The 27,386-nt window shown below is 31.3% G+C and overlaps 4 protein-coding genes and 1 non-coding gene across 16 annotated transcripts; 4 read left to right on the top strand and 1 right to left on the bottom strand.

The window, feature by feature from the left end:
• Positions 1–3,037: 3,037 nt before the first annotated feature.
• Positions 3,038–4,523, top strand: LOC108328664 (gibberellin 20-oxidase-like protein). The gene is made up of 2 exons (XM_017562558.2): positions 3,038–3,433; positions 3,642–4,523. Exons 1-2 carry the CDS (start codon positions 3,078–3,080, stop codon positions 4,240–4,242), a joined length of 957 nt encoding a protein of 318 aa, XP_017418047.1. The 5' UTR covers positions 3,038–3,077; the 3' UTR covers positions 4,243–4,523.
• A 7,919-nt stretch (positions 4,524–12,442) lies between these two features.
• LOC108328002 (rop guanine nucleotide exchange factor 3) lies at positions 12,443–15,807 on the top strand. Of its 7 annotated transcripts, XM_052873118.1 has the most exons (10): positions 12,668–12,873; positions 12,964–13,035; positions 13,149–13,276; positions 13,380–13,499; positions 13,650–13,804; positions 13,893–13,967; positions 14,062–14,352; positions 14,586–14,741; positions 14,955–15,299; positions 15,522–15,807. In XM_052873118.1, exons 2-10 carry the CDS (start codon positions 13,022–13,024, stop codon positions 15,642–15,644), a joined length of 1,407 nt encoding a protein of 468 aa, XP_052729078.1. In that variant the 5' UTR covers positions 12,668–12,873; positions 12,964–13,021; the 3' UTR covers positions 15,645–15,807. The 7 variants fall into 7 exon arrangements, with proteins under 7 accessions (XP_052729076.1, XP_052729078.1, XP_052729075.1 ...); XM_052873116.1 differs by lacking the exon at positions 12,668–12,873 and adding an exon at positions 12,443–12,651 and having other exon boundaries at positions 12,964–13,276; XM_052873115.1 differs by having other exon boundaries at positions 12,964–13,276.
• A 495-nt stretch (positions 15,808–16,302) lies between these two features.
• Positions 16,303–18,306, top strand: LOC108328312 (uncharacterized). Of its 3 annotated transcripts, none has more exons than XM_017562165.2 (4): positions 16,303–16,636; positions 17,318–17,403; positions 17,692–17,771; positions 17,864–18,306. In XM_017562165.2, the coding sequence occupies exons 2-4, from the start codon at positions 17,332–17,334 to the stop codon at positions 18,123–18,125; spliced, it is 414 nt and encodes a 137-aa protein (XP_017417654.1). In that variant the 5' UTR covers positions 16,303–16,636; positions 17,318–17,331; the 3' UTR covers positions 18,126–18,306. The 3 variants fall into 3 exon arrangements, with proteins under 3 accessions (XP_017417654.1, XP_017417656.1, XP_017417655.1); XM_017562167.2 differs by having other exon boundaries at positions 16,632–17,227; XM_017562166.2 differs by lacking the exon at positions 16,303–16,636 and adding an exon at positions 16,643–17,223.
• Positions 16,308–16,410, top strand: LOC128195671 (U6 spliceosomal RNA). Its single transcript, XR_008247468.1, has one exon. It is a non-coding gene; the product is annotated as a U6 spliceosomal RNA (small nuclear RNA).
• A 614-nt stretch (positions 18,307–18,920) lies between the features above and the next one.
• Positions 18,921–25,363, bottom strand: LOC108329100 (uncharacterized). Of its 4 annotated transcripts, XM_017563129.2 has the most exons (8): positions 25,123–25,363; positions 24,206–24,830; positions 23,617–23,892; positions 23,222–23,289; positions 21,411–23,043; positions 21,162–21,292; positions 20,823–21,003; positions 18,921–20,152 (listed from the first exon to the last, which is right to left on the bottom strand). In XM_017563129.2, the coding sequence occupies exons 3-8, from the start codon at positions 23,765–23,767 to the stop codon at positions 19,557–19,559; spliced, it is 2,760 nt and encodes a 919-aa protein (XP_017418618.1). In that variant the 5' UTR covers positions 23,768–23,892; positions 24,206–24,830; positions 25,123–25,363; the 3' UTR covers positions 18,921–19,556. The 4 variants fall into 4 exon arrangements, with proteins under 4 accessions (XP_017418618.1, XP_052729069.1, XP_017418617.1 ...); XM_052873109.1 differs by having other exon boundaries at positions 23,617–23,957; positions 24,206–25,363; XM_017563128.2 differs by having other exon boundaries at positions 24,206–25,363.
• Between the last annotated feature and the right edge of the window lie 2,023 nt (positions 25,364–27,386).

Raw genomic sequence — 27,386 nt, 5'->3', positions numbered from 1 at the left:
TTTCTTTAAAACTCTTTGCTTAAGATAACACTATATAAACTTTTTAGCCTTAGTATTATATAAGAGATGAACTTTCTTTATCATAAGAGGCTTTGCTATAGCTCATATAGTCTATTAGATGATTTCAATGACAGACACTTACTTTTCTTAGATGTTGTTTATGATTTTATAATTCATTAGACAGTTTGGTCTGGAAAACATAATTCATAAGCTTGACTTTATTTAAATCAGACCTTATAAAATATTTCTTCTTTAGACATTGTTTCATTTAAACAGCTTTTCAAACATAACGATATTTCGTTTAATACTTTTTGTTAAACTTCAAAACTTGGGTTGCTTAAACGGTTTATTCTCTAAACGATCTTGTCCTAACATTGTCAATAGTTATTTTGACTTTTTTTATGGAGTTTTTCAAAGTGGTATTGAATAATAATAGTTTTTCTTAAAAGAGAAAAATAAAAAATTTATGAGAACTCACAAATTCTTTTATTTATTTTTTTCTTTTGTTGTGTTTAAATGAGGTAATTTAGAAGAGTAATTCATTAATTTTAAAATTGTAAAAAAAATTATATTTTGGATAAAGTAATTTAAAATAAATTTAAATTTAATAAATTTGGAAATGTATTTCAAATGAATAAATTGGAAGAATTTTAAATATCCTAAAAAAATATAAGAACATTGAAATTTCACTCATTTTCATTCTACTCTTGTTCCATTCACAAAGGTAGAGTCAAGTCAACTAGAGATGAAAATCAATCGAGTTAGCTTGAACTAAAGGAATTGAATCAGTCCAAGTTGTAAGTCGATTAGATTTGGCCTAATCAGAAGTTCGAGATAAATTAGCCCGAGTCAAAGAACAAGTCAGGTCGGTCTAGACCAAAGGTCGAGACAGATTGATCGAGTCATATGTTGAAAAAAGTCGACACAAGTCAAAAGTCGAGTCAATTTAACACATGTCAAAGGTTAAACTGATTTGGTATAAACTAAAAGTCAAGTTGATTTGGCATAAACTGAAAGTCGAATTGGACATCGAAGATCAAGCCAAATTGATTCCACCTAAAAGACAAAGTGTAAATGTCTTGCCAAAACCGTCCAAAATGATTGTTTTATTTTGAAAACTTTCTTGTAGTACAACAAGGCATCTACACTTTGTCGGATCATTAAATTTATGTTTTGTACCTTGGTGGTACCTCAATTTCTTTAATGAGTATCATTTATTTCACAACAAATCTTTTAACATTCCAAACTTTATTTATATTGGTCTCTTTCCTGTTATATCGTCGTACACGGGCTCCGATACTTCCAAATAAATATTTAAGGATAAAATATTTATAAAATAATAATTAATTTTAAAGATAAAAATTAATTAATTATTATAGTGGTTAATTTACATATAAATTAATAAAGTAAAAGTTATTAATATTTAAAATAGTTTTTATTATAAATAAAAAATTATAATTAATTTGTAAATTAAAATATTAATTAGTCTCTAACATTATATACTAATATTTTAACAATTAATAAATGAATGTCTGAATTAAATTGTTTATCTGTAATGCTATTAAAATGATGAATCGTTTATTTTATGTGTTAACATTTTATAGTTTCAAGACAAAACAATGAGTAAGTAAAGATTATGCAATTCAACTATGTAAATTGAAACTTTACTAATCCAAAAATCTTTTTTCAGGTTGCAGAGTTTCAAAGATATTTATAAACTAACACGGATATTCTTTGTTATTGGTAGTGCATATTCTCTGTGTTATTGGTATGATTTAAGAGAAACGATTAATTAAATTTTAAATATTTCATAAATTAGATATATTAGTATAAAATGATGTAAAATGATAAATTTTTTTAATTATTTTAATAGAAAAAAATATTAAATAATAAAGACCATTATTATTTAAATAACAAATATTTAATAATATAATTATTTTTATAACTTAATAAAATTCAATTAAAAATAAACAAAGTTATAAAAGGAATCGAATCTTAGTTAAACCTTAAAATAAAACATCACAATTAGCTTTCAACACGCAGGTCATTTTCAGATTTTACAACTTATATAACAATAACTATCGAATGTAGTAGAAGACACAGTTTAACGGTCTCTATAAAACAAAGAAAAATAATAATACGGTAACACATATTTATATTTATTTAACATATAATATAAAGATAAAATAATCATAAAAAATAGTTATTATATTTTTTAAAAAATATATATAAAATAAATAATGTAAAATAAATATAAAAAAAATTGTGTGTATTATTTTTTAAACAAAATATAAAAAAGGTACATTTTTAAGAAAATAGGTATAAAAGAATTATAAAATTGACTTAATAATAAAAATTAAAAAAATATATGAAAAATGTGGTAAGTTTAACTTTCTCATTAATAAAAATTATTAAGCATTGTGAATAAAAAAAATTAGGTACATAACCTAACACGAGACAGGTTTTGTTGAATTTATAGGTCAACCCTATTATGCCCCTCATATCATTTGGTTTCCACTTTTATAAATACAAAATGATATTGCAAGTGGAAGGTATCATCAATGGCCTTCTCAAAATGGTATTAAGGTCATAATTCCTCATCATTCCCCATAATCAATCACTCCACCACACTTTCAAAACACAAACCCACCAACCATAGTTTTTATATTTTTGGTGACACTTCCATTATTTCACAAAAAAATAATATTTACTGGTCCTTTCCATATTATCTTCACATTCCATTCTTCAACACTAATCATGTGTTTCACACAAACCTAAAATAATAATAATATAATGAATAAGTTAATCAACTAAAAATAAATAAAAATCTAAAGTGTTTATTCAAAGAAAATTAGAAAAAATAACAGATTGAGTTTTATTCTAAATTCTTCAGAATCACTGGTATTTTCTTTTCCATCCAAATACCTCTTTTAATTCTTTTCTTTTTCCTGTGACTTCCTCATTTTCATGTCCAAAACATGTTGTGTGCTTCTTATACCTACTTTCTATATATATTGAGTGACTCAAAATTTAGATGGCAACATGTATGCATATCTATTCATATCCTAGGCATTATTATGTCTAACCCTAAATCTCATGATGGCATTCCCATTTTAGATCTTTCTCAGCCATTGCAGCCATCTTCTCTATTCTCTCTCTATAAAGCAGCCAAAGATTGGGGGGTTTTCTACATAATCAACCATGGAATCTCCAAAGATCTTTGCAGCCATATCCAATCACTCTCCAAAAACCTCTTCAATCTTCCTTCTGATACTAAACTCAGACTTGGTCCTTTCTCATCTTTGAAATCTTACACACCTCATTTCATTGCCTCTCCATTCTTTGAGAGCTTCCGAGTTAATGGACCCAACTTTTATGTTTCTGCTAACACTTCTTCTGAAATTCTCTTTGACAAAAACGACTCCAAATTCAGGTAATCAATAAGCTTGTGCATTGTTTCCCATTAAGCTCTCACTCTTAACTATTATATATGGTGTTTCTTTGTTTGTTTACATCACTATTAGATCAATTTTTCAAAAACATAAATATCTATAAACTTTGACAGTAATTGAATGAAAGAGATTCTATAGAATATAACTATAACAAAAATTTAGCTGAAGAGAGTGTTGTGTTGTAAACAGTGTGATGATTGAAGAATACTGTAGTAAGATGGAAGATCTGTCAAAGAGAATTGTAAAGATTATGCTGATGAGCTTAGGGGAGGGCATGGAGAAGAAGTTTTATAATTCAGAGTTCAAGAAGTGCCATGGATACTTGAGGATAAACAATTACTCAGGCCCAGATGTTATGGAGGAGGAAGTTGAGGGGCTTGGAATGCACACTGATATGAGTTGTATCACCATATTGTATCAAGATGAGATTGGAGGGCTTCAAGTGAGATCAAAGGAGGGAGAGTGGATTGATATAAGCCCATCAGAGGGAACCCTAGTGTTGAACATAGGAGACATGTTGCAAGCATGGAGCAATGACAAATTAAGGTCTTCAGAACATAGAGTTCTTTTGAAGAATCATTTCAACAGGTTTTCTCTAGCCTTCTTTTGGTGCTTTGAAAATGACAAGGTCATTTGTGCACCGGATGAAGTTCTTGGAGATGGAAACAAGAGGATGTACAAACCATTTGTGTGCTTCGATTATTTGAAATTTAGAGAGAACAATGAAAAGGGAAGATTTGATAAGGTTGGCTTCACAGTCAGAGACTTTGCTGGTATCAAGGCTCAATAATGTTGCGTAATAAGTTAGTATATGCTCCGAAAAAAAAATGGAAACTAAATTGCTAGTGCAAATGTACTGATATGTATATACCAATTATGATAGTTTAGTTATTATAGAAAATTTATGTATGCTATTTCTGTGTTGAATAGTTTAAACCCATCAAGTGGAGTGGAGTATTCGGTCCAATCCCGGTCCACTGATGATTGGTCCACTTGAGTCAATATAATTCAACTCACTGGTGAGCTGAAAAAAATTTAAATCTAATCCGATTTATCACGTTGATTAAATAAGTTAATTCGTTGATTAAATGAACTAATTCACTAATTCGACAAGTTTTTTTTTAATTTTCAAAAAAGATAATATTTTTTTCTAATTCAAATCTAAATAAATTTCAATTCAAAATGATATTAAATTCTAAAAACAATTCAAAATAAAAAATATAATATAATTTAAAATAAAAAATATAATATAATCCAAAATCATCTTAAATTTTAAATATAATTTAAAAGTAAGTATAGAAAATAAAATTAGATAGATACACAAGTCAACTCGGCTCATAAAATATTCAACTCGGGTAAAATAGTGATCAAACTCAAAATTAATTTGTATCAAAATTTTAATTTTTTTTTTAATTTAATACAACTCAGTGAACCACGGTTAATTCACAAATTATAATCCATTTTAATAACACTAGCATGCACTACTTATCTACCATTTAATGTTAGATAATGGGTGTGACAATGGAAACCACATAAGGCCAACATTCAGTGATTCTTCACCATCTGCGTGAATCATGCAGATACTAATAAATGCTTGTTACATTTGATGTTTGTCTACAATATTACTTTATTCGTATATTTCATTTATGTTTGAATATATATATATATATATATATCTTACATGGAAGGATTTTTCTATGGTGTTTGTCTATATATATATATATATATCTAGCTTATATGGAAGGATTTTTCTACGGTGTTTGTGAGAAATATTTTGTAAAAAATGTCTTTTTAACAATTTTTTTTATAACTTTTTTACAACAACCTACGTAGTAGTTTGTGATTGATTTATTTTAAATAAATGGACCAATAAAATAGTGATACATAATCTATTGTCAAAAAATTATTAAAAAAATTGTTAAAATATCATGATCCTACCGATGAAATTTGTGTTTAATAATGTACATAAGTTATTTTGTTATCTTCCAAAAGTTGAAAATTGAGTTTATAAGTGCTGTATATAAAAGAGAGTGAAACTACAACTGGGTACTGAATAGTTGAACATGTACTTGAAAACTGCTATCAAATAGTAATAACGAACCCTACTTAATGCTAAGATTATTTTATGTGTATTCCACTTTCCACCAAAAAACTGTGTGCTTGACCTTATTTATTTTTGGATAATCTGCAAACCTGTGTGCTCTTAGTTTTGTTTATGTTCCAAACAGAATAGAACTAAGTTTGATCTTAAAAGTAAAATATAAGTTTTTTTTCTGTGGATCCGTTTTCCCTCGTTCTATCTCCTTTTTCAAAATATTAAAAGCATTAAACTAGAAATGAAATAAAAGGAAAAATTAGATAATCAACTTGTTATATTTTGAAGAATTGTTAAAAGTATTACAGAGAACAATAAATTCCGTTGGAGCAGTTGAACTTGTTTTTGTCTTTTGGGGTATTTAAATTTATTCGTCAGTTGGAGCATTGAATACTTAAAATAAAAAAGATTTTTCTATCATATATATTTTGAATATTGTGTATGAGCAGTATAATTAATGTAGATGTAGTCTTTGTACAAAGTGAGAGAAATTTCACATTGTAAGCCAATTAATGTTATAGTGTTCCTCCCTGTTGAGTTTATCCTGCACCTCCCTTTACTTTTATATTTACAATTATAAACCTATTAGTGAATATTTTGATTTTTAAAAAAAGCTGATTCCATTGAATAATAAAAATGAAACAACTCTTCCTTTACTACCACATTTCACATTTGCAAAACCCTACACCATTTTTTCCTTCCTTCTTTATCTGTGTCGTATTTCATATCTCATAGTCGATACCTCTTTCTTTCTCCCCTCATTTTGACCATCTCCCCTCTTCTCTGGTTTGGTGACTATATGGTGTTGTTGTGGTGGAGAGTTGTAGCAGTGGTTGTTTTTCTTCTCCCCCAATTCATATTAAGCTTAGCTTTGGCGTCTAAGTTGGTTGTTGTTTGATTTCCTTAAGCTGATCGTTGTATGATATAGTATATAATACATGATGATGGTTTGGTTGTAGTGTAATGATATGGTTGATCTGTTGTTTTTGTTGTACGCTTAATTTGCGGGTTGGGGATGCTTGATCTGGGGTTGTGGAAGGAAGATACGAGAGGGACGCCTTAACCGCACCTGGAATTGCGATTAAGGCACCGCCACATTTGGAAGTGTGGATGAGAGGGTCACTGCAGTTGGAGCTGCGGTTAGTGTATGCGTAGAGTCATAGTTGGAAGTGCGGCTGGTGTTTCACCACAGGTGGAATTGCAGTTATTGATGGTCGTAGTTGGATTTGCGGTCATGTTTTTTTATTTTCTTTTTTCTGTGCTCATAAATTATGTTAGGATATTAAAGTTATTTTTGTTAATATTTAATATACTTTTTGGTTGTTAATATTTTATTTTTATATATTTTGTAATTTTAATTATGTTATGTTTTTCATTATACTTTTTCAGATTTTATTAAATGAAGGGCAAATTTGTTCATTGAGAAGTGCAAGCTGAAGTCAATGAGGTGCACGGAGTCACACTCTTAATGTTAAAAGTGCATATAGCGTTGTCTTAGTTGTTTTTTGAGTGTTGCTCCCTTCACCACCACCAAATGCTCCATGCACCATCCCACACCTAACTTACTCTTGATAAAAAAACGGATGTCAACATCCGTTTCACCACCCCATACTCAATTTTTTAATTAATTATATTCAACGGATGTGTCACATCCGTTTAAGTATTTTTCTTTTTTTAGTTTTTTAAATATTATATTTTAATTAATTTATAAATTATTTTAATTTTTTTACTTTTTTATAATATATTACGGAAATCAATTTTATTTTACTTAATTAAATAATTATTATTAATTTAATTAAACAATATTTAATATCAATTTAAAATATATAAATTAATAAACTAAAAAAAACCTACGGATGTGACACATACATTTAATTTATAATATTTATATATTATAATAATTAATTAAATAATAATATATAAATTAAATTAATATTAATTATTTTATTAAATAGAATCAAATTAATTTATATATAATTATGTAATAAATTTAAAATAAAATTAAATAATATTTATATATTAACTTAAAATATAATAAATTAATAAACTAAAAACTAAAAAAAAATAACAGGTGTGTCAGTTTAACTAGTTATATAAAAAATATTAAATTAATAAACAAAAAACTAAAAGAAAAACTTGAACGGCGGATGTGGCCACATCCATTTAACTAAGGTTTAATATCCAATTTTGTCCCTAGTTTGGTTTGCAAATTTCAATTTAGTCCCTCTTTAAAAAAATGTTTGAAATTGGTTCTTACTTTTAAATTTTTGAGTCAAAATAGTCCCTTCTGTTAAGTATAACTAAACGGAGTTAATAGATTAATGATGTGACACTACTTATTGATTACGTGTCAAAAAATGTGCTTACGTGTGTTGGTTAATTAGGAAATAAATTAGGAAAGAAAGGATTTTATTCAGAAATGATTTTTTAATTGGGGAACAGATCCAGATCCAGCCCTCTGCCAAACCGGCCACCGCGCCTATTCCGCTGCCTTCTCTTCTTCACGTGCGAGGCCGACACACTCTCCTTTTGTCTACCGCGAAAAGCCCTCCGCCAAACCAGCCACCGCACCTCTTCTGCGCCACTGCTTCGTCAACTCCAGCCACCGTGCCACTGCTTCTCCGATCCCGTCTGCTCTCTCCGACACCAGCAACCCAGGGAGGGGTTCGTCTTCATCGCACGTCCAAACCTCCACTCGATTGGCAGCCGCGAGCCACCGGAGCCGTCGCCAGTCGAGGCGAAATCTCTCCTCCTCCGTCGTTCGTCGCAGGCGGGAAGTTCTCTCCCTTCTCCCTCCGTATGTCTCCCCCACCTCCACAAATTCCAAACTCATTCATCACTCCACATACAAATACTTCATCACCTCCGTTCACCCAAACCCCAAACTCACAGAGCACCTTCATAGCCACCAATCAAAGCTGCAAATCAAATTGAGAACCTGTGCCGTTCCCGCGCCCTCGAGGCCTTCCATCTCGATCCCTCCTGGTGGGGCATCAACGTCCAACCCCACTCTGGTTCTCCGGCCAACTTCGCCGCCTACACTGCATTGCTCCAACCCCACGACCGCATCATGGGTTTGGATCTCCCCTCCGGCGGCCACCTCACCCACGGCTACTACACTTTCGGTGGGAAGAAGATCTGTCTAGGTTCAGAAATTTTCTAGGTTTGGATTTAGGGGAAGCTGAAAGAGGAGGTTCCCAAATTCGGAAGTGAATCAAAGACAAAATTTGGCTGCCCCATCTTCCCAGAACAAATTCAGTGAACGTCATGTAAGCGAGGTCGAACGGAAGCAAAGGCGAAAAGGAGTGGGTGGTGGCTGCAGTGTGATGAAAGTGGGGCGAACGGAGTAACAAACAATATAATTTTTCACAATTTAAAAATGATAATATCCAGCTCAACCTTTGACAAATATAAAAATAATATAAAAATGACACGTTACTATGCATTATGCCATATAATCACTCTCTTAACTCCGTTTGGTTATATTTAACGGAAGGGACTAATTTGACTCAAAAATTTAAAAGTAAGAACCTATTTCAAACACTTTTGTAACGAGGGATTAAATTGAGATTTGCCAACTAAACTGGGCACAAAGTTGGATATTAAACCTTTAACTAATTATATAAAAGAATATTAAATTAATAAACGAAAAACTAAAAAAAAATTTGAACGGATGTAGCCACATTCATTAACAGATGTGCGATATCCGTTGAAGTATTTTATCTTCAACAAATGTCGACATCCATTGAGAAAAAATGTGGGGTTATAGAATATTTTAAAACATAAAAAATAGTTTTAGAATTTTTAAAAAATATAGGAAGTAATATGAGGTGATATAGGGAGTAACCTCTTGTCTTTGTAGACATTTGTTGTAAGGCCTTAATAGTTATGACAGAGAAGCCACGCTCACCCAAAGTTTTTTTTATTTTATGTATATGTATTTTTTAAAATTATATTTATAAATTGTTTATATAAATTTAGAAAAGTTGTTCTCTTAAAAACCACGCGCAGTCTTCTCATTTTTTTTCACGTTTTTTTTTCTCTTATACCTCAAACTCGCCATCTCACATTTCCATTTCTATCTTAATTCTCACCTTCAATTTTTGTCTTTTTCAAAACCAGGGTAAAATTAAAGAGTTAAACAATATTTTGGACTAATCCATTTTTTTAATAAGTTTTTTTTATCTTATTTTTAATTATTTGTTCTCTTTTTACATGTGACATTATTTACGTTCTAAGAATATCTATATCAACTTATATTACACTTTTATATAAAATTTTAGATATATATAATAATGTCACGTATTTAATTTAAATAAATGTTCTTAATTAGAAAAAAAAGTGAATTTTTTTTCTTTTATGTGAAAAAGTAATCTATATAAAGAAATGGAATTCAACACCCTGAATTTTATTTTCTTTTTTTTTCAGTTCCGACATTTGACTTTAAATACATCACAGAGAGATATATATTCAACTAAATCAGGGTAAATATGATAAAATGATAAAAAATGAATCAGAGTGTAGGAATGATAATTAAGTTTTTATCCAAGTTTTAATTCTGTGCTATTGTATACTATTAACACTACAAAAAATAATGGTATTTGTAACACTTAAAAATCACCACAAATGAAATTTTTGACGGTTAAAAAATCGTCATAATTACATAGGTAAAAAAACTGTTTGTGATAAAAACATTTTAACCGGTATTGTTTTTAAAAAAGAAAAAAATGATAATAACAATTAAAAACCGCTACAAAATTCACTCTTAATTTAATAATATTTTATCATTTGAGGGGTCACAAAATATTTTATTATCATTTAAGTTTATAACAACCAAAATCTGTTTTAAATGTTTTTTAGACATTTTAAAATTCCAAAATATATATTATTAATTATTTTTCATTAATTTTATAACTAACATTTTAATTATCTATTTTATTTAAAATCATTTTTAAAATGATAATAATACTATTAATAATCTAATTTTACAAAAATAAATGTAAAATAAAATATATGTCAAGTAATTATACTAGATCCGCAAATGTTTGCATATAAAAGAAGTTAAATAGGTACGTCTTTTTAATTTTATTTCATCTCACATAGATGTCAAATTGAAAGAAATAAACACATAATAAATAAATATGCTATTATAACTAAAAAACAAAATTTATTAACGGATACAATCTATCAAAGAACAACCAATTTTCATTCATAATATATAATTTTTATGAATTACTAATTGTCAATAATTATTAATTTACAAATATAAACTTTGGATTCAACAAGTTATTAAAGAGACAAACTCAATATATTAAATAAACTGACATAATAATTTAAACATAACACATAAATGGATCCTTGAAAGGCATATAGTGTATTTAAGATTGTTCTGAACTCCAACATTGAGCAAGGTAACATACATTATTGGTGATGAAGATGATCCATGCATAAAATGATAGTTGACACTGAGAAATGGAATGCACGTTTTGGTGCCTTCAACAAAATTAATTTTAATTTTCTCTATAAACTATAAACTATCTGTCCTTAAGATCAATTAACTAGTTATAATGATTTCATCTAAAAAAACTTAGATTTTTTTTTCATCAATTTTAATATAATTCATACCCATTAATTCTACTACATTTCTTCAAGAAAGAAAATTGACAACAATATTAAATACAGACAGCTAGAAGAGATAATGGTACATATTATATTTATGAGGATAACAAGAAGTACATGTTAAAATGACACTATAGAGAAAATAATTGAATGTGTAATTGCTGTAACTTGTTTTTGGTTCTTGTCCTTCACATAACATTCAACTACATTTTAATTTAATGATTGATAAACTTTTCTTTTTTTTTTTTAACCTTAAATATATTTTTAAACTATTATTTTTCGTTTTCTATGAAGGTGTATACACATTTGGTTATAATCGGTTTATCATATCTTTTTATATACATTGAGGTCATTTGTATAATAAAAATGTCATTAAATAAATGATCAAATGTTTTATTTTGTTAATAATTAGATCAATTTATAATATATAAATAATATATAAGTAAAGATAAATCTTAATTTAATTTTTTTGAAAAGTTAAATTAGGGTTAAAAGTATATATAAACCGTTATTCTTATTTTAATCCCTGCTTAATATACTTTTTTTAGATTAATAAGCACCCATCAATTTTAATAACTTGTGACTATTATTTAGTGATAGCTATGTGAAGGAATAAAATCTTTACCATTTAGTATAAATAAAAATGCTTTTTATCAGAAATTGAATCGAGTAATTTGATGTATTGTTAAAAAATATAATAAAAAAAGTAATCAATCAAATATCATAGTAATAATTACTTAATAATTTTGAGCTGAAGCAGTAGGTACTTTGGCCTGCGACGGCCTTCGTGATCCAAAGAACATTCCTTTTTCTAATATTTTCAAACTTTAAAAACTAAAGTATATGCAAACGACTTTCCGTTTCTTTAATATTTTGATATTTTGTATAACTTTATACTATTTATTTCTTACTTCATCTAAGTTTATTTAAATACATTATAAAAGTATATGCAGACGACTTTCCATTTTCTAATATTTTAGAATTTTTTATAATTTTAAATTATGCCTTCTTACTTTGTTTATTAAAATGGAATTATAAATTATATGCAGACGGCTCTCCAATGTCAAATGTTTTGACATTTCATCTGGGTTTATTTAAATATAATTATAAAAAATAAATACACAATTATTGTAACTTTCGATTTTTATAATTTAGCAAAATGTCTGAACATGATCTTAGCTTGATTTTCAATTATGTAACTTTCGATTTTCTGGAACTTGTTCTGTCCTTTTTAGTTGGACAATTCAATCATTAATTTATTATTACAGCAGAAGAACAGCAATGATTTTGCTTTTTGCATGGAAAGTGTTCATGAAAGAAGAAAAAAGGTGCATACGTTAAGGAGGGAATAGTTTCAAAACCTGGTTTAACTCGTTATAGTTTAAACTTCAAATTCAAATCCAACGCATTAAAAGGTTACACAGAAAACAATGCTGGGGACCCTTCCTTTATGGCCAACCGTTATCTTTGAAGTTTTGAATTTCAGTTAGTTTCACCCTCAGAAAGTTATCCAACATTGCTTTTTCTATTTTTCTTTGCTGCGTTCTTCGCTGAACCGTTTTGAGTCTCAGCAGAAGAAGAGATTTTGCTTCTTCTTTTTTCTACAGGACAAGACAAGAACATTCAAATTAATCTGCTTTTTCTTTTGATCATCACCCTTTTTCCCCTTTTGTTTTCTATACCTTTAGTTTGATTTCAATGGAAACTGTATGTCATGCCTTTACATCCTATATAGTATGTCTCAGACTGATCATTAAGTAATTGAAATTTAGAGACCACCTTGACCTTTATGTGCAGGCGTTGAAGAAGTTCATCACATATTGTTGAGCTAAGATGGATAAAGCATCAAACTTTGATGAAAATTTTGAGGTGGGTTATCACCCTTCACCTTCCAATACTACTGCTTTTTCCCCAATGAGTCGAGATTCGTTTGCATATTGCCAAACTTGGACAAGCTCAGAGTCTGAGATTGTAGATGACAGTAGCTATGCCAGTGAACCTTCACCTTCGCGCTGGAGGGCTAAGCAAGATGTTCTTTCAAAGCTAGGAATGAAGCTGCGCAGGCATTCAATTGATGATAAACTTGGTGACAGTGATCTCTTGGATTCAGGTACTTTTGCACTTTGCATTGCTTTTGTAACTATCTGTGATGTTTTAGACACTTTGAATAGGTATAATAATACAAGTGATTGACGTAATTTTGTCCACTTCAGCTGAGCTTGAACTGATGAAGGAAAGATTTGCAAAGCTTTTGCTGGGAGAAGACATGTCTGGTAGTGGGAAAGGTGTTTGCACTGCAGTTACAATCTCAAACGCCATTACCAATCTCTATGGTAATTTTTTTTTACTTTATAATTCTCAATAGTGCTACAGCTTGTTGGAAAAGAATGTTTTAGTGAGTTTGTAAGTTGGCAGAAGCATTTTTCATATTTGTTTGTGAAGTTCATTAGCCTTGAATGTGTTTTGATCTGGGAATTCTGCAGCAACTGTATTCGGACAAAGTTTGAAGTTGGAACCGCTAAAGCCTGAGAAAAAGGCTATGTGGAAAAGAGAAATGAAGGTTCTCTTATCAGTGTGTGAATACATACAAGAATTTGCTCCAACTGCACAATATTTGGAAGATGGCACAATTGTTGAGGTGAGTTTGCTAAATGATAACCATAACTTCAATGGAACTTGTTTGGCATCTCTAAATTTATATAACATGTTCTTATGTTTTCTTTCAGATGATGAAAAGCAGGCCAAGGTCAGACATCTACATCAACCTCCCTGCACTGCAGAAGCTTGATACAATGCTCATAGTAAGACAAACCTCAATTGCTTCATGCATAGAACATCTCAGTTTTTGCCAAGCCTTCTTGTTTTGACTTGAATTTCACACAACATTGTTTGCAGGAAATATTAGATACTTTCCACGACACTGAATTTTGGTATGCAGAGAACATACCAGGGAATTCGAATCGATTACGTGGAGCATCAAGTCGAAGAACTGCTCCAAGGAAAGATGAGAAATGGTGGTTGCCAGTTCCTTGTGTTCTTCCTGGTGGCCTCTCTGACATGTCAAAAAAGCATCTGATAGAGAAAAGGGATTGTGCTAATCAAATTCATAAAGCTGCCATGGCAATAAACAGCAATGTTCTTGCAGAAATAGATATCCCTGAAAATTATATAGATAATCTTCCCAAGGTTAGTCCTCATTGGTAATTGTTGAAGATGATATTTTCTGTTTCTGAAAGTTGAGATCTCAGAATGAGTCTTCTTATGAAAGAAAGTTTAGAAGAGAAATAAGATAAAAATAAAACTGATATTAGGCAAGTAGAAAGTAATTAACCAGATAGTAATTAATCTCCAACCAAGTAGTAAGTAAGTAACCTCTAAACAACTACATCTCTAACAAGTCTGCATCTCTTTTTTTCCAGCTGAAATTCTATTGCCAAGTGATTGAGGATTCAATTAAATGTGACCCCATAAAGCAAATGTCTTGGAATTTATCATCAAATTTCATAAGCCTTTTATGGAAGCCAATAATAGCAGCCGAGACATGTAGAAAACGGGATGATATAGTTTCAATTAAGGTACCAATAGCAATCAAATCAGAATTAGATTTACTAATCTCATGCCTATTCCCTTCAAATCAATCATCAAAATTCAATGACTGATTAAGTTAATGCAGGAGAACAAGAGTTTGCATGCTGCCATAAATAGTATATACATTCACATCACTTTTACCAAAATGACTGTTCTCTAATCTTTCTTCTTTCACTCTTTTCAAACATGAATGTCTTCAGAGTGGAAGATCAAGTCTGGGGGACTCAATTTACCATTACATGAACAGTGCAGACAAATTCTCACCTGAACAACTTCTTGACTGTCTCAAAATAAGCTCTGAACGTGAAGCACTTGAGTTAGCAGACAGGGTTGAGTCATCAATGTACACGTGGAGACGCAAGGCTTGTTTGAGCCATTCAAAGTCATCATGGAGCAAAGTAAAGGATCTCATTGAAGAGACAGATTCTAAGGACAAAAACTACACCTTAGCTGAGAGAGCTGAGTCCTTATTGCTTTGCCTGAAGCAAAGATATCCTGAACTTTCACAAACTTCTCTGGACACATGCAAGATCCAATACAACCGGGTAAGTTAAGCAAACTGTCAAGTTTTATCATTTGTGCAGCATCAGAAGACTATGACAGTATCATTGTTTTCCCTGAAAACAAGTTTCAAAATTTAACTCACTTTGATGAAAATTGTCATTCAGTATATTGGAATTGTTAAAGAAAATGAGAAAGATCATGAAGCAGTACTAAATATTTCAAATTTGGGATCATCGACTAAGAATGGTGATTATGTTTTGCAGGATGTAGGGAAAGCAGTACTTGAGAGCTATTCTAGAGTTTTGGAAAGCTTAGCATTCAACATTGTTGCATGGATTGAAGATGTTGTTTATGTAGATAAATCAATGAGGAATCGAGAGGTTTAGAAACTATGGAGATGTTTGTTGTTTTCCATCCAATAATCTTGTGTAAACCATATGTTTACTTAGGATGAAGAAAGACACTAGATGATTATATGAAAAAATATATATATTGACTTGTATATGTGTATCTGATTGTTAGATGCAACAGAGAGAAGACATTTTCACACCCTTTAAGCATTTATAGCTCGAGTGAACAAAATATATACAAAGTAATTTTACTATTTTTCTAATCTTATTTTTTTTCCACCTATTATTTTCTCAACAAATCAAAGCACGGGCTAAAATAATTCTTTAATAAAGACTAGGTACTTCATTTCATTTTTAATTAAATATATGTAATCAAGTGTTCTTCATAGAGGTTATTTTTTACCATCTTGTCGAGTTTTGCTCCAAGTGCTACTTCACATCAGTAGTGTACGGCGTGCAGTGTGTAGAACAGAGTCATCATAGGGGACGAGGCTAAACGAGTTATACCTACCGATTCTTGAATAAAAAAATGAGTTAAATATTCGGATCTTTCTGATTTTTGTATCGAGAGATGCTTCTTGTTTTTTCTTCGGGCCTCAGTACCCAACATTACCTCAAGAGAGTTTCCATTAAACTCCCACATCGTCTAAGCATGACATAACTTTCATGTTTATAAACGCACGCCCACCTGCTGGTGTTGTTCCTTCGGGGACATCTGATAAAATTGGAACGATACAGAGAAGATTAGCATGGCCCCTGCGCAAGGATGACACGCACAAATCGAGAAATGGTCCAAATTTTTTTTATTTTTTTTCTTGGATCATGAATTTACTTGAAAAATTATATTTACATATTTTTTTATTTTTCTAATATTATTATACTTTTATTACTACTACTCTTTAGTTGATTATACACATATTTTACATAAAATTAAGTTGTTGCAAACACACCAAGGCAACCTTAACAACCAAAACGGATAAAAGCTTGCAACAAAATTGAAATCGTTGAACCGCGGAATTATTACCCAGGTGAGTTCTGCAGAATTCCTCACCTACAAGCAATTTCGATAACCTAGGTTGTAGCTGTTGGGGTTTGGTGGTTGTAGGGTTCAAACCAGGGGTTGGGGTCATAGGATGTGAGTTGTAGCTATTAGGGTTTGGAGCAGTGGCTGGTGCACGGGATGTGGGTTGTAGCTTTTGGGGTTCCGAGTAGGGGCTGAGGCACAGGACGTGTAGAAGGTTCCAACACATTGGGTTAAACATTCTGAATGGTTTTAATTTGGCATGTCTTCACTTTGCTCGTGTACTGCTTTTGTTGAGCCATTCTTGCATTTAGACCTTGTGATAATCCTAAGGTGAAGTGCTCTTTGTAACAAAACGGAGTGTTTCTTGAAATTGGATGATATTGGCGGTTATTAGTAATTAGGTAATCTAATATATCATATAAGTGTTAATATTTATGTATAGAACACAATCAGGCATTCATGTGGCTGCTGCTAGATAAATTTCAACTCTAGCTTAGGATGAGTGTATTAAATATATAACGGGTTGTTGGGAATCAAAAGTTGGACTTGAAGTAAGTGGCTCAAATATCAGTGTCAGAATAGAAAGCATATGTATGTAAGCAATTCTTTTTAAGGAAAATCATGGTTTCAAATATTTAACATATAATGGTATGTGTATATTAATTCGTTCTTTTCGATTTAACAGGGCACGAGCTTGAAATGAGTGTCACAGAAACATCCAAGAAAACTGGTGCTCCCCAAATTGTTAAGTTGAACAAGGCATTGAAATTGGTAAGCAATTTCTTTTTTACCCCTCTTGTCATATGTATTTTGTGGTTGTCAAATCGTTTTATGCAGTATTAATGTTCATTCATGCAGATTATTACCTTACACTGGCGACAATGAACATTTTATTAAACGTGTGTGTGACTTGTTAGTAAAGTAGCTTGGTTAAGCCTGGAACTTATTATATATACTAGAGTGATTTCCATCTTTCTGAACGATTTGCTCCTCTTGGCTTATATCAAAATATTGCTAATTTGGTGCTTGTACTTAAACGTCAACCATTCTGATTGGCAGGCCGAGTTATGGGTAAATAATATGAGCAAAGATGGTGATGATCATAGAACAAATGTGGATTTAGAGGGTAGACCTTCCGGGTCAGTAGTAAATTTATTGCTTATGTTATGATGCACTTGTTTGTTTGTCACGACAGATATTGCTTACATTATATTATTACACAACTTTATAGGCTTGGTCTAGGTGCAAAAGTTTCACGCCAGTCAAAATTTGTACCTTCCGATGACCCTGTCGAAAAGAAGTTGTATGCCAAATTGACGGCTGAAAAAAGAAAAGCAGCCAATATTGCTAAAAAGTCTGCCACAATTGCGAGAGATGATTTAGATGACGATGAAGACAGCGAGGACTTAGATAGCAGAACTAATGCGTTTGCTAAGAGGAAGGCAACGGTACCTTTGACCTCTTCTATATTGCGAAATAAGAAGCAGAAGTGACATTCACTGATGAGTTCTTTTATTCTGCAAGGCTGTAAAGTATCACATTTTGCATTTGCCTTCTTGCAATTTTGGCTTAATGTATATTTTTCTTGATTGACCTTTTGACTTTTGAGCACTTATATTTTTACGTGTAACTGATATTATTGTATAATCAGTCCATAGTGTTCTTGCTTGGTGCATAAAATCTATGGTGTTTATTGATAGATCAGCTTAAGAATCATTCATGAGGCAGATCTGTACGTATTGTGACCGCTATAGTGAATGGGAAAATTTGAGCATAAATTGTTTATACAAAGCTATGGTGACTTGATCAATGGCGTTTTCCTAGTTACATATTTTTAAGTTAGTGTGTTACCTTATACCAGTTATCGCTACTTAGCTAATTATTGACACGTTTGTTCACTATTAACTGACTGAACTTTTTCGCCACAAACACTTTTCTTTTTAAAAGATGATACTAAAATTTATATTTAGCTATTATATATGTTTATGAAATTATCCCAACTATTTGGCCTGTACTTTGACATTCAGAAGAGAACTGACTTTTTTCTACCTCAATTAAACGCTCAATTTGCAATTCTAACATTTTGGAACACATAAACCGCTAATATATGCGTAAGACTACAGAAGTATCAGTATTCATACCCAATGTACTTTAATTAATTGATAAAACTATACTTGCCATTTTGAGCTACAGATTTAAGTTTTTGTCCAATATGTCTAAACCGTGAATTCGGTTGATATTAATAAAATATTAAAGCTAAACCTATCGATTGGGGTAAGGAAAGAAAAGAAGCAAAAGCAAGAACAATAATAATTCACAGACAGCTTCCTAATTTTTTTGTTGTCACATGTGGTTCATATTTCTGCTCAGTTTCCTTGCAAACCACAAAAAGCTGAGTGTACATTATTTTATAAGTTCGTGAAATCAATAGGTTAAGCAAAAAGCAAATATACAAAAGATGATACAAACAAAATTATAACACGCCTTCTAATGGGATCAGCAAATCAAACTTTACAAAATCTACAATCAAACACCTTTGACCCTTCAATGGGTTAAGTGAGTCACACACCTCAACAAGACTGTTGCTTTGTTTGTCATAGTAAATAAGCCTAGATTTTTCACTTTTGCAAGAAGCAACTGCCAATGGCTCCCCATTTACTTCTTGTTCCTTATTTGAGTATCCTCATTCACAATATATTATGAAATATCAAATTAGTCTGGTAGGCTGAAAAGAAACAGTACCAAAGTCCCAATTATGCTTTGAAGAACTCTATAACTCTCCAGTGTTCTTGTTAATCAATTCCTATCCCCTCTTTGCTTCCCTTCCACCTCACACATAGGAATTCCTTTAAACTTTGTATGATCAGAAGACAGTGAGTAGTCCTTTACAAATGGAAGTTGCTATAATTGTCCTTCAACTCAAATTAAATACTTACTGAACTTTCACTCACAAGACTCAAAATTGTGTCTTCCATCAGTTCAGTAAGAATGGCCTCCCCCATTTCAAAACCAATTGTTTCAGCATCAAGTTCAAGGTCCATCCAAGTTCCCCTTCTTGCCATGTCTTTCCTAACAATTTGCTCTAAAGTGCGTGGTGGGGGCAAGGGAAGGACATGCCAGCACACTCCTTCCCAGACCTTGAAAGTAAGCCTTTTCATACTTGGTGCTGCCCTCATGCAAGGGTTTGCTAATGAGACACCAGGTGAGACCCCAAAATAATGCTGACAAACCTCCATCAGGACCTCATTGATAGATTCAAATAGGAGCTTCTGGTCGTGGCAAAGCAGGTTGGAGAAGAACTCTACCTGATCAAAGAGGGAAGGATCTAGTATTTTGTCAGAGGTAAGGCATTTCACCAACAACTGATCTCTTGTCAAACCAGAGGCATGCAAGACAACTTTGATGTAGTCATATATCAATTCATTTTCTCCAAAACTATATTTTCCTGTGTCAAATTCTTCAGCTGGTGAAGACTCGTGTTCTTCAAATTGAATTTGTAGAGGTTGTACTTGTAAGTTAACTGAAAATAAGTAAAATTAATATGACAAACAAAAAGGGTTAGTGCATCAATCCAAAACAGTTCCAACTTTTGTTCATATGTAGGGAATAAAGGGACAAGAATTGAAACCATATAAATATCCAAGACTGACTATTTCTAGATCAGCTAGCATTTTTACTCATCCATTATGTGAATAAATTTCATATTTTATTAATACTTTTAAGCAAACTAAAAAATATATAATATCAGTGTAAAGATTATTTTACTTTAAACCTGAAATAAAAATACTTGAAGGATAAGGAAACATTTAAAGCAATTAATCTTGTTATAATTTATAATAAGATAAAAAAAATAGTATTAGATAAGAAGAAATTCAAATTTTTGTAATATTAAGAAGCTCTTAACTGCTTTAGCATATTTTAAATAAACAAAAATTTGACAGATTTCAATTTTATTGTATTGATATGAAAATTTCAATTGTAACTGTAACATTTTATTGTATAGATAAAGAGTAGATTTCTGGAACCCTGGCAACCAGTATCCTGTTTCTATTTCTACTTCTAGTTTAGAGTTTCGAGACAATAGAACAATTGCAACGAAAAGTTTCTAGATCTTGTTTTTAAGATATGGCTTTAACTATTAAGAACATAGCCAGGGATGCTCTTTGAGGCTGTAGTGAAGGAATGCTTACCAGGTTGACATCTGGAGTGTCCAGAGTCATCATCTGAAAATGATGTATCAAGAACAGATACAGGACTCGGTCCCCCAGATAAATCTATACCGCATTCCACCTCTTCATTTTTCTTAGAGATCAAAGAGTGAGGAGATGTCGGTAGAGATGATAGTTGGTTCTCTTCTGTTATATCCTCATCCTGTAAAAGAACCAAATGATAGTTTCAACTTTCAATAAATGTAGGGGCTGTGGAAGAAATCCTTAGGTGTCATTATAAAACTTTGACTACATTTCTAACATCAGTCTTTTCATTCCCAAATTATTTACATAAAAGTATGATGTAGGAAGTGACATTACCTGATTCAAACATCCAGAACATTTTGCACCATCAGGAGTTTCTGAGATATCAATTTTTTGGTCCTGTCCTACGATGAAGCCATTCAGATCTGATTCCAACCCATTTTTCTCTTCTGCAGGTTCAACATTGTCTGCATCAAAGGTCAGAAATGATAAGTGCAAAACAAATGTATATAAGCATGCATACAAACTGAAATTTTATCACAGCATCTACAGCTTGGTCATGTACTTTGAAGTTGAACATGGTACCTTCAGTGACTGTCACATCTCTAATAGGACAACAGACTTCAAATGTATCAACAGGACCAACATCACTGGAGAAATTTGACACTGGCTTAATTTCTTGTACTTTATTATTAGAGATTCCATCACAAACGCATGACTTCTCTTCTGAATTGTTAGTTTCCTGAGCTGGAAAACCAACTGAGGTTGCTGGTTCTGGGGAGGAAATATCCTCACTAACTTCCCTAGTTTTTCCAGAGGGAGAAGATATTGCCTGTGCAGTCACAGAATGATGCTCAAAATCCCTTCCAGGACTTTCTACAGGTGAAAAGTTGTACTCGGGAAAAGAAAGTATTCTCCCAAGGGTTTTGGGAATCTGCCTGCTTGAAATGTTCGTGTTTTCATCACCATTATCTAACATCTCACACAGATGTTTCCTTGCCTCAACATATAAGCTAGAAGCACTAAGCTTGGGAATACCACTTTCTTGTTCTACGATCATTTCAGAGTCCTTCAGTGTATCAGTCTTGTTTCCCTTCATGACATCAAACATTGGTCTAGCAATCTTTTCAATGAAGAAATGGTCTTTATTAGGAGATCTCATTCCAGTATTATCTTTGCATTTGCCTCTTGCCAACTTATTTTGACGTTCAACAGGGAGCTTTCGTGGGATTACTTCAGGGTTTCCATGCCTCTCCTTTCCCATGGCATGTTTCAATTTTCTTTTTATCTCTGTAAGAGAAAAATGTGAACCAACTCTCACTGAAGGACCTTTGTAATTGGAAACATCACGAGAATCTAGCATTGAGGCAAGGTTGCTTTCACTTTCAGAAATTTGAATGCCAGTTAGTGCAGGTTTCAGAATGACAATTCTATTTGAAAACTCAGTTTTCCCATTTTCATTTGTCAGATCTTTTGATTGAGACTTTCCCCTTTTCCTGAAAAAGTTAAGATGCTTACGGTTGGTATTCTCCCTAGTTTGTTTTAGACTAACAAGTTCTAGTTCAGAGCAGTTGGAGGCAGTAAGTGAACTGCATTCTTTGCCATCTCTCCCTTGAGCATTTTCCAACTCCTGAATGTATTTCAGCAAGTGCGAATTTGGGTCTTGTAGAAGTTTAAGATACAATTGCTTATCTGAACTTATAACCTGAAGTGCTTCCATGAGTTCACGTGAGCTAAGGAATTGTCCATCTTCATGCAGATCTTTCCCATTCAATCTCATCTGATTCACAAATTCATGGATTGCATTAGCAAGGTTTTCAGACATAACATTCTTTTGGTTTGACTGCGCGTCAATTTTGCCATCATTGTCAAACATCATGGAACAAGCAGCTTCAACATGACAAAAATCATCCATTATTTTGTCCAAATCTATAGTATCTTTTGACTGTTCCCTTGAATGCTTCTTATGTGAAAACTCTGATTTCAAGGTTGCATCTGATTTCAAATCACGGTTTTTCTTGCGAGATTTCTTCTTTCTTTTGGAATCTGTCTTCTGGGGTTCATCACGCCCTAATCTGGATTGCTTTGATTCCACTTCCACGTTATCTTGATCCGTTATTTCATCTTGGTCAGTGATCATTTCTTCTTCTATAAGTTTCTTCACACTAAGCTTTTCAGCATCAGTTGTCAGTGTTAGTCTCTTACTCTCTCCCCTGTCCTGAAACATATATGATATAGTAATACCACCACAAGACATAGTATTAGCAAATTGCAGATAACCTAATGTTACTTCAGAATTTTGCAAATTTAACCATGATCAAACTTCAACTTTTAGGCTTAAAAAAGAGGGGGAAAACACCAGATTTGAAAAAATACATGGGGATAGACAGACTTACAAAATTGCCTTCATAGTTTTCACCCAAATTGCTCAACACTTCAAACTTGTTCTTGGTAAGTGGCGCACCTGCAGAAAACAGAATGAAACCAAACTATCATTATGATTCTTTTCCACTAATCAGAAAAGTTGAACCACAAATCATTACAAGATAAATTATACACAAAGAACATATTATGATGAAAGATTTGTTAACAAACATGACTGTAGAAAAGACATATAAAAAAGCACAGAAAGATATTCAATTTTTTACCCATCAAATTATTCAGTATAAGCACATTTTGCCATACATTTAGCACATAGAATTTAGAAACTCTCCCTGCGGATATATAAAACACAACAATGCAAAGAAATCAATTTTGGAAGTAAAAGTTTAGATGTTAAAAAATTTCTTACCAAAAGCATGCTTGCTTCCGTGCCTCTTATCTGCTATCAACTTCCGAGTAAATCGAGCATGACGAAAATCAAATATACTAATAAAACCCCACATACATCCTGACTGGTCTTTCTCATAATTCACAGGGAATCTTTGTGACCTCTTTGCCATAACGATTGTCACAGTTGACTTCCTTCTTTCCTTATTTTCCTTTTCTCAGGATGCTAATAACGCAATCTTGATCTTATGTTGCCTATGTTCATACAAAACTCCTCATAGTTATAATCTTGTGTGACCTGATTGATGGACAAAAACATGAAGTCGATAATGTTATTCAGAGTCGTGGCTCTCGCAAAACACCCTAAAAAGAGAAAAATAGTGTCGGCTAAGTTAAAAGCAAATTCTCAGAGATGTTATTCATCGTGATTAAACTCACTCACACAGTTTCACCAAAGAAAAAGAAACACAGTCACAGGATTGATCATCTGAATCATCAAGTCCTCTTAGAGCACAAAAATCTGGGTTTTCAGAGGAAATAGAAATATATGCAACTTGATTTAGTGCTTAAGGCATGTAAGAAAAACTTAAAAATTATAGGAAAATAAGTACCTAATATTCAGGTTCTTTTAGACTCTCACTCCTCCAAGTTTCCCAACTGAGTGAATCTCACAAAAGCAATATAAGATTTCTTTGGAGGGAAAGGTATCAATGCCTTCTTTCTTCATGCACGGATCATAGTGAAGAACAGGTTCTACAGAAAAAAAGCTGAAAATTCCAGTCCACACTTCCCGTAAAAGAAAAAGAAAAGGGAATGGAGACACCTAGCCACCCTTATTCAGTGAATCCTCCCTTTCTTCCAACAGAGGAAAAAGAAAGTTGAATGATTAAACGTATTGAAAAAGTAAGTTTGATAATATATAAAAGCTTCAAAGACACAAAATCTTGGCCCCAGAACTGTCAAATCCAAATCCCACAATCACTGATTCAAGCAGAGCTCCATAATTGCTGCATAAGAGAATCATGAATAAAATCAACACTGCATTTATCTTCTTTCGCCACTGAACCACCACAGTGCAGAAGCATCCAAGCCACAGTTAACAACAAAAACACGTCGCCATGGAGTTCCAAAACTTCCACTATTCTACAAACTCTTGCACAGCATTCTCACTGAAACTCCACCACAAAACAGAATCCAATCTCCATCACCAAAACTCTCCCTCAGCACCAGTTAAAACTAAAGAAAAAAAAATGCCTTGGTAAGATACAATCTAATCTCACAGAACAATGTTTGGGGTTGAAACTGCTAGCTAGTTTTACCCCAAAGAAGAAAAAAAAAACAAGACTTTTCTCAGTGGGTATCTTTTTGACAACCAAAAAGATAAGAAAAATGCTAACTTCCACCGACCCACAATTGTTTAACGCGGAATTTTTATACGGGCAGCCATTAAAGACTGAGAAAAAGTGACAGAAAGAAGAGAGAGAAGGTTATTATGCGATTTTGGGAAAGTGAAAGGGAGAACTTTTACAACGTTGTTGGTGGTGGTGTCGATGTCCTTGTTTGGCAGAAGAGGAAGAAGAATACGTGAGAGTTGCGACAGTGTATGGTAGAGGTGTGTGGGCCCATACGCAGAGCTTTTTTGTGTTTGTGTTGTAAATTTCTACGGAAGAAAATGTTAGTCTTTTTGGGGTGTCACCATTTTTCTGTTCTGTTTTCAATTTCAGCATCTATCAAAGTCATCATTGCAGATGATGATAATGCATTGCTCACACATTCACATCCATATTTGGCTTCATAACTACTCTTCTGTTCACACCTTTTTCTTTTGTCTCTACTCACTTCAACTTTCTATTCTCCAAACAAAATAACCAAAATCATATCTCTTCAAATTATATCATTTTTTGTATACAAAAATTATATTATTTTTAGATTACAACATCTCATGTTTAATAACTACTTGATTTTTATAATAATAATTATTTTTGTCTAGTGATAGTGACTTTTATTAGTACATCCAACCTTTATACTTGTTAAACTTTAGATTGCAACATTATAAGAAGAAAGTACAAAATTTCATATGGTATTTTTACTCAAATTAATTTATGTAATAAATATATAAATAAAGTTAAGCAAGATATACTGCTAATATGATTTTCTTACATTATTGTTTAATTGTAAATTAGTTATATGATATGATTTTTATTTTATAGGAAAGTCATTTTTTACAATTACGCATAGGTATATGGCGTGTTTAGACTGTTTTCAGATTAATATATGATAAGTAATGTATAAAGTTGAATAACAAGTATTTTGTTTTTCATTATAAACTATTGTTTATGCTTTAATAAACTATTTCACGAGAATAAAGGATGGTATTAAAATTGATTAATAGTTAGATTATTATTTTTAGTTTTATTGAAAAGTAAAAATAATAATAATAATAATATTTCTATATTGATGATAATTTGTTAGAGGTCAATTGATTGTTTGTGATTTTAATAGTGTTGCTTAGTCCAAAAAAGGAAGTAAAGTGAAGGTATCAGAATGGTGACATACCAACGAACAAAATATTAAAAACAAATAATGAAAAACGAGTACCCAATAAATATCTTTTTAAGAAAAAAAGAACATTAAAACAAATTATCTCTTCGAAAATAGTTTTATCATTCATGTATAAAATAAAGTGTAAAAAACAATAACGAGAAATGGTATTTTTTCTGTTTTATTTTTAAAATAACGAGAAAATATGTTTAATTTTATTTACTTATTATATTTTTATTTTTATTTCTCTTATCCATTCTTTTGACTTGTGCTAAATACATTTGACTTAAAAAATTACCTCCATTGCGATACACATCTTATATGTAAAAAAAAATCTGGACTATTTTAAATTTTTGTCTCTGCTTTATGATTAAAAGTAATGATTAACAATTATAAAAATTTCATAATTTTTTAAAAAAATACGTCTTACAGAAAATATAAAGTAATTTTATATCATCATCTAATTAAAAAGTAGATATGTATATTCGTATGATAAATTTATCAATATTTATATAAATAGCTAAAAACTATACTAAGGATGAGTTGTTATTTAATGAGGATATTTAGCAGTGATAATTAATGCATAATAATTAAAGCGAAGTAGATTAAATTGTATGTCACTTTTAACCGAAATTGTTAGAGGTAGGCCTGTGATTGATTACATAAGACAAGATCATGAAATCAAACAACACTAAAGAGTATAAAAAAGTGTTATTTATTTATTTCTTTCTAAAGTTAAATGATTTTGTTTAAAAGTGAAGCCATGGAATAATACCTACACCAAAGACAATTAGAAAAACCAATCATAACGTATAATTTGTAAATAATAATAATGATAACAATATTATAAACCATTTTAAATTTAAGGGTGGTTTATAAAAAAAATATATTATGGAATAACTTGAAAGAAAATAAGAATTTCTACGCTCATATAAATAAGTGGCAAAACTTTAACTCTTTGAGTGGAAATAAAATCTGGTATATTCATTATTTTATTACATTCTTATTCGATCTTAAATTGCTATATAGCTTTGATAAATGGACGGCATCAACTAGTTATTTATTAATTATTTATTATTATTATTATTATTATTATTATTATTATTATTATTATTATTATTATTATTATTATTATTATTATTGTGATGACTACTTATAAATATAAATAAAAGGGCTTAAAATAAGGAAAAATTAATATTTATTTATTTTAACTAATAGTATTATATATATATATATATAATATGTAAATAA

The sequence above is a fragment of the Vigna angularis genome, chromosome 2 (genome assembly GCF_016808095.1).
Source record: "Vigna angularis cultivar LongXiaoDou No.4 chromosome 2, ASM1680809v1, whole genome shotgun sequence".
Classification (NCBI taxonomy): domain Eukaryota; kingdom Viridiplantae; phylum Streptophyta; class Magnoliopsida; order Fabales; family Fabaceae; genus Vigna; species Vigna angularis.
The sequence above is the reverse complement of the archived record's forward strand: the minus strand, read 5'-3'. Positions and strand labels throughout refer to the sequence as shown.

Bases quoted from the DNA above. Each gene is read 5' to 3' on its own strand.
- LOC108329100 (XM_052873109.1), bottom strand. From the start codon at position 23,767: ATGGCAAAGAGGTCACAAAGATTCCCTGTGAATTATGAGAAAGACCAG. The intron at 21,004-21,161 runs GTAATGTCACTT...GTTCTTTTACAG, and splicing joins GTTCTGGATGTTTGAATCAG to GATGAGGATATAACAGAAGA. The intron at 20,153-20,822 runs GTAAGCATTCCT...ACTTATTTTCAG, and splicing joins ACACTCCAGATGTCAACCTG to TTAACTTACAAGTACAACCT.
- LOC108328312 (XM_017562165.2), top strand. From the start codon at position 17,332: ATGAGTGTCACAGAAACATCCAAGAAAACTGGTGCTCCCCAAATTGTT. The intron at 17,404-17,691 runs GTAAGCAATTTC...TCTGATTGGCAG, and splicing joins TGAACAAGGCATTGAAATTG to GCCGAGTTATGGGTAAATAA. The intron at 17,772-17,863 runs GTCAGTAGTAAA...ACAACTTTATAG, and splicing joins TTAGAGGGTAGACCTTCCGG to GCTTGGTCTAGGTGCAAAAG.
- LOC108328664 (XM_017562558.2), top strand. From the start codon at position 3,078: ATGTCTAACCCTAAATCTCATGATGGCATTCCCATTTTAGATCTTTCT. The intron at 3,434-3,641 runs GTAATCAATAAG...TGTTGTAAACAG, and splicing joins AAAAACGACTCCAAATTCAG to TGTGATGATTGAAGAATACT.
- LOC108328002 (XM_052873116.1), top strand. From the start codon at position 13,000: ATGGATAAAGCATCAAACTTTGATGAAAATTTTGAGGTGGGTTATCAC. The intron at 13,968-14,061 runs GTAAGACAAACC...CATTGTTTGCAG, and splicing joins AGCTTGATACAATGCTCATA to GAAATATTAGATACTTTCCA. The intron at 15,300-15,521 runs GTAAGTTAAGCA...TATGTTTTGCAG, and splicing joins GCAAGATCCAATACAACCGG to GATGTAGGGAAAGCAGTACT.